This window comes from Myotis davidii, unplaced genomic scaffold (genome assembly GCF_000327345.1).
Source record: "Myotis davidii unplaced genomic scaffold, ASM32734v1 scaffold599, whole genome shotgun sequence".
NCBI classification, from domain to species: domain Eukaryota; kingdom Metazoa; phylum Chordata; class Mammalia; order Chiroptera; family Vespertilionidae; genus Myotis; species Myotis davidii.
This window is the reverse complement of record NW_006290772.1, coordinates 868,515-874,750: the sequence shown is the minus strand read 5'-3', so window position 1 is coordinate 874,750 and position 6,236 is coordinate 868,515. Positions and strand designations below refer to the sequence as shown.

General features: G+C 48.8%; 1 protein-coding gene across 1 annotated transcript in view; it reads left to right on the top strand.

The window, feature by feature from the left end:
* The first annotated feature begins 51 nt into the window (after positions 1–51).
* MAPK8IP3 (mitogen-activated protein kinase 8 interacting protein 3) overlaps positions 52–6,236 on the top strand; it is a 54,469-nt gene continuing 48,284 nt past the window's right edge. The window contains exon 1 of the mRNA XM_015564058.1: positions 52–258. Within this exon, the coding sequence (XP_015419544.1) occupies positions 52–258 (207 nt within the window). The remainder of the gene's footprint in view (positions 259–6,236) is intronic.

Genomic DNA, 6,236 nt, shown 5'->3' with positions numbered 1-6,236 from the left:
GACGAGGGCGGCGTAGTGGTGTACCAGGACGACTACTGCTCCGGCTCCGTGATGTCGGAGCGGGTGTCGGGCCTGGCGGGCTCCATCTACCGCGAGTTCGAGCGCCTCATCCACTGCTACGACGAGGAGGTTGTCAAGGAGCTCATGCCGCTCGTGGTCAACGTGTTGGAGAACCTGGACTCGGTGCTCAGCGAGAACCAGGAGCACGAGGTGGAGCTGGAGCTGCTGCGCGAGGATAAAATGTTGTTGTGGATGTGTGCTGGCTTCCATAAAACATAACTAATCATGAGCTCTTCAATATATTCCTGACAGAAGTAAAAAGGTCACTAGAAATGACCCCCCAAAGTCCTGGGACCCCTAGCCCGGCCCGGGGGCTGAGCCGTGGCTTCCCCCTTTTCCTCGCCTGCTGCTCCATCCCGGAGCCCGGAGCCAGCTGGCGTCGCAGGGGGAGCTTGCAGCCTAAGCATCCCCCAGCCTCGGGCCAGGCCTCGGTCTCTCCTCCGCATCCCCCACTCGTTACTGACCCCCAATTCTTTTTGCTTTTGTGTATTTCGCAAACCGCTTTCCTAGACCCACATCTTATTGCTGCAATTCTAAACCCTCCCAGAAAAGGGATTTCTGAGACTTTTATGATTCTGTAGCCGAAGACGTCCGTTGTCAGCACACCTCTTCCTTGTCCCTAATCCAATGTTTTGAAGGTCTGTGACATGGGTCAGTTTGAGAACCGATGTAAACACATAACTAAAGCTGCAGGTAGGCTGCTCTGGTTCCAGGTGGGAAAGACTCCAGGTTTCCAGAGGTGGTTCTTGCCCCGTGATTTCCTCATTTGGGAAGATTGTTGGCTTAGCTGGAAAAGGCTGAGAAATTCCAGTCTGGCTTCTAAGGAGCTAAAAGTAGACTTTTGAAATGCTTGTGTTCTAGGACATCTCCATAACCTGGATTCACTTATTGGTGAACCAGTTAGAAGAACTGTGCCTGGTAGGGACACCACTTAACTTCATTCGCCATCAGATATGTAGCACTGACTGTGTGGCAGACCGAAGCAGATGTGGGATGTGGGTTCCCATGCCTGCTTTGCCCTTGTGACCTTGTCCACATTGCCTGCCTGGTCTGCATTTTGATTCCCATCAGTCGAATGAGTCAGTTAACCCTAGATGATCTCTGAGACCTGACATTCTGTTATTCTAGGCATTAGGTGATGCTCTTTGATTATGAATAGGAAACTTCTTATTACATGAGTTAAACTCCTTTTCAATTGATTTAGCCGAACGCATTGTTGACTTTAGTACAGTATTGAAATGGATTATTTCACTATTCTGTCTTTTTATTGAACCAGAGTGATTTTAAAGCATGTTCACAAAAAGTAACAATGCCTTGTATTATTCCTATTTAGAGTGATTTATTTTGCTTTGGTTTTATGCGTCTGTCAAGAAACTGTTGTGTATTGATTGGGGTGCCAAGCTCCCCCAGAATCGATTTAAAACTCTCAAGGGGATGCAAGAGCGTGTAAGATTTTAGCGTTCTGAGTGGCCCTAGGCTTTTACAGGGGAAGGACCTGGCTCTGTGAAGTTGGGGGACTGGGCCCTGGAAGAGCCAGACCAAGGACCCAGTCTCTTGACTCCCGGCTTGGGCTCTTCCTTTCTTGTCACGCTGCTGTGAGAGGTTAGAGAGCTGTACCCCTGAAAACTGGAGCACTGGGGCTCCTTTTGCCCACCCATCGGCTATGGCTGCCTCTCTAGTGCTGGGCAGTGCCCTCCCCTTCTCTGACCACTCTTGGCAGCCATTTGATGCCCAACTGAGGTTTCAGATAGGTTTGTTTTCTTGCTTCAGTACCTAAGTGGTCAACATAGTGGATGAGAAGGAGCTAAAAGGAGAAAACCAAGTCAGACAACAATAAGGCCAAGCATCATATCCTTTCAGCCTAACAATTAGTTCTGCACGGAGTCTCTGCTCTGTGCAGTTCAAGCGAGTATGTTTGTGGCCCCCCAACCCCACTCCCTTGGACTAGAGCTGTGGGGGGGGGGGGGGGGGCGGGGGAGGCGTGCGCCTGTGGTTTGGAGGAGAATGCCTTTGAAGCCCAAGCCCACCATGGCCCCAGCTTTTAGACAGCGCTTCCTGAGCAGAGAGCCATGAAGCAAATGCTCGGCTAGCCAGCATCGAGGCTGTGATTAGATGCCCACCCTTGGAAAGACAGCAAGTAAAGTTACTAAATGAAAGGGTTACGTCCTGTAACCATGTTAGCATTCTAGGTCATTTATGAAACCCAGCAGACATGTTTTTAGTATTGTGGGAACGACCACTGTGCGTTGTGGATTGGGCTTTTTCTCGGCAGGAACTGAGATCACAGATGTGTGTCCGGTAACTCAGGAGCTGGCACGTCACAGGCTGCAGACATGTTCGGGTCACAGAGCTCCTGCGTCCCGACCACTCTGCTCAGGAAGGCTTAGTCAGAGCTGGGTAACCTGAGCCGCCCGCAGCCTTCATAGTGGACAGAATCTTCAGATTTTTTTTTTTTTTTAATGGCTGGAGCAGAGCGAATAAACCTGTCCTCTAATTCTTGCCCATAATAACCGCAGCGAGAGATTGCAAGCATGTTCTGATTCTAGGGTGGCTCCTTGGTCCCGGGACTGCTCATTCGATGGGAGTGATAGGAGCGAGAGATAGTGGGGTCCGGGGAGAGAGCCTGAGCCTTGGAGTCCACAGATACTGGCTTGAGCGCCAGCCCTGCCCTTGGGAGCCGCAGGCCCGGGGACCAGTCCTCCCCTCTCTGGCCGCAGTGACCGCCTCTGTAAGTGAGTAGGTTGCCAGGTGAAAGTCACTTTCAGCTCGGGTGCCAAGTCCCATCCCTGGCTCTTGTTTTCCTGGGATCTGCTGTGAGGCAGATGTAGCGGAGTCAGGGAGCAGCACCTTGATGGATTGGCAGGGCAGCTTTGTTTGGTAAGCACTGGACATCCTCGTCTCTCCTTGTGTAGGTTTTGCCCTTGTTATTGACACCAGGGAATCCCACTCGAGCTTACAGAGCTAATTGGGCTTATTGCTGGCGCCTGCAATTTCTACAGAGGCCTAAAAAATGCTGAAAGTTTTTAAAATGCACAAAATTCTTTAGAAAAGGTTGGAAATGGGCAGTTGACAGGGGCAGCTGGAGAATGAATAGATGCCCTCGGTAGTAACATGAGGCGGGAGGCAGTAGAGGGCGCCACCTGCTCTGTGTCCCCGGCAGCAAAGAGCCCTTTCTTTTTTCTTCTTTTTTGCGATGATCAGGCACTTAGCTTATGGGAGGGAAAAATAATGTTTAAGAGACAGGTTTCTGCTGTTTGAGTGTGAGTTTAGTAGCCATCATTTGCCTTAAAATCTTCTTTGCCCTGAAGAAACTACTAGCAACACCCCCCACCTCATCACAAGCAACCCAAGTGGACGTTGTTGCGGATACTGCGGCATTTGGTACTGTATAAGAAAGGCATCCAGCTGGAGGAAGGTCTGACCCAGAACTGATTCCTAGTTATATATAGTAATCCATTTCATACAAGAGCATGTGGATAGGATTACGCTGGAGGGGGTATCGGGAGCTCTATAGAAATACTACTCTATAGAAATGATCATTTTGCCTTTTATCATAAGTAAATTAATACATTGAATCAGAAGTTTTTCTTCCTGTTTCTAACATTACAAATAGTGAATTCACCACTGCTTGGACAGGGTATGTGATTTCTTCTTCTGCCATGTTGTAATATTAAGAGCAAGATTTAAAAATTGTGTTTGTTTTAGATGAAACCATTAAGATGTGGTGGCCAGAGCTGCCTTTCCTAATTGCCTCCAAATGTTGGCCCATTGTAGATGTACCAGAGTCACCAGGAGTATATCAAAGCCTCCCCTCAAAAGCAGGGGTGGGGTAAGGGATAGGCATATGAGAGCAGAGAGAGGCGCTTTCCAGCCAGGGCGAACATGTGGGGAAGGTGCCTGCTCTTGGTATGGAGGCCTCTGGTCTGCAGCCCTGCTGCTGGGCCCCTTCCTGCCATGGCAGGAACCTTCTGGTGGCTGGTCCCTGTGCACATCTGGCACAGAGACTGCATGGAGCACATTCAGATGCTGGCTGCTTAAATGACTTTAAGTGCTTGTCGAGAGTGAATGGTCCCCATTCACTCCAGTTGGCCCACTCCAGACCTTCTACAGTGCGGGGCCTGCCCCAACCTGGGGAGCAGGTCCCGCATTGTGCCTCGCTCCCCAGCGTCCCTACACCTGCTTCCTGCTTCACCAAGGGGGCAGTGCCCTTCTGGTTCTTTTCTCCATGACCACCCCCCCACCCCAAAGAGATGCTAGTCATCTGTGAGTGCCCATGAGGGGGAAGCAGCTTTCTCTGCCTCTGTGCACACTACACTCAGCTGTCTGTTTAGTTCCTGAAGGTCAAGGACTCTGCTCTTTGAGTGTGAAGCAACCATCTGTCCAACACTGATACATTCACAATTTATAGGGAGAACAAAATAAGAGAAGACAAGAGGGAAAAGCAGGAGTGATTTGGAGACTTGAGTCCTAGTATCTAATGGCAAATAGTGGAAACAAAGACATCAAACAACATAAAAATAAAGCCGTGAGAGACATTTCTTGCTTAGCTATTAACACATCCCAATTTCTGAAAGTCTCTACAATAACCATAAAGGTAGGCAAGTATAGACAACTTACTATTCAAGGTAAGAAAAACAAGCCTGGCCAGCATGGCTCAGTGGTTGAGCGTAGACCTATGAACCAGGAGGTCACAGTTCGATTCCCGGTCAGGGCACATGCCCGGGGTCTGGGCTTGATCCCCCAGTGTGGGGCGTGCAGGAGGCAGCTGATTAGTTAGTCCCTCTCATCATTGATGTCTCTTTCTCTCTCCCTCTCCCTTCCTCTCTAAAATATATTTAAAAAAAAAAAAAAAGAATACCAACTATTTAGGAAAAAACAGAGGTGATGAAATTCTCCAAAGGCTGAGGAGAGGTCTGGAGGGAAATCCCAGCACCTAGAAATTGTCTGGTGCTTATGACATAGAATTAAAACTTTCTCTTTTCTTTGTTTCCTTATTTCCTTTCTAACAACTTTATTGAGGAGGGTGCACTAAACTACATATTTAAAGTGTGCAATTTGGTGAGTTTTGACACATCAACACCCAGAAACCATCCACACAATCAAGATAATGATCATGCCCTGGCCAGTTTCGCACAGTGGTTAGATTGTCGACCTATGGCCCAAAGGGTTGCGGGTTCGATTACCAGTCAAGGTCACGTACCTGGGTTGCAGGTTCCCCAGCCCCGGTAGGGGTGCATTCAAGAGGCAACCAGTCAATGTGTCTCTTTCACGTTGATATTTCTCTCTCCCCCTCCTCCCTCCCTTTCACTCTCTATAAATCAATGGAAAAAAATATCCTTGGGTGAGGATTGAAAACAAAAACAAAAAAGATAATGATCATCATCATCCCCAAAGCTTCCTCATGTCCGTCAGGAATCTCTCTCCCTGCTTCTCCTGGGCCCTGGTCACATCAATCTGCTTCCTGTCACTGTAGATTAATTTGCATTTTTAGACTTTTATGTGAATGGAATCGTGGAGTGTATACTTTTTTGTGGCGGGGAGGGTGAGGGAGCCTGGCTTCTTGCAATCAGAAGAATGATTTTGAGATTCATCCAGATAGTTGCTAGTGTTCCCCTCTTATTCATTCCTTTCGTGCTGAGGGGAGTCCCGTTGTGTGGGTGCAGATCCATTCTCCTGTCGAGGGAGTAGCAGCATCACTGCTCCCTAACCTGCCTTTGTCAGTTCCATGCCTTCGGCACTTCTCAGTTGGTGGCCTGCCGCGGGTCCCCATTGCCAAGGAAAATAAGTCTCATCCCAAGGAAATGAAATATTTGCCGACATGGAGGGTCCACATAGTCTTTCATCAGTGACTGTTGTAGACCATCCCTTTTGGGCAAGAGATTTGGGAAATGCCAAGTTCAGTGGGACAGGGGAGACGGGGTTAGGAAGTTTAGATTCTGATTATCTCATGTTTTCCATGCTCGCTGAGTGCCATTCCTTCTACTCTGCTTCAGCTCGGATTCCTGTTCCTTTGGATTCCTTACCCACACTGGCCTTCTTACCACTTCTCTCTTCCAGGAAACAAATACCCAGACCAGGCAAAAGCCCCCAGGGGCTTGTGTTTGTGGCTGTTGGCCTGTTTCAAGTTTACAGTGTTAAGGTCTGGACAGGAGCCTTTGTCTGCGGATGGGGAGCTA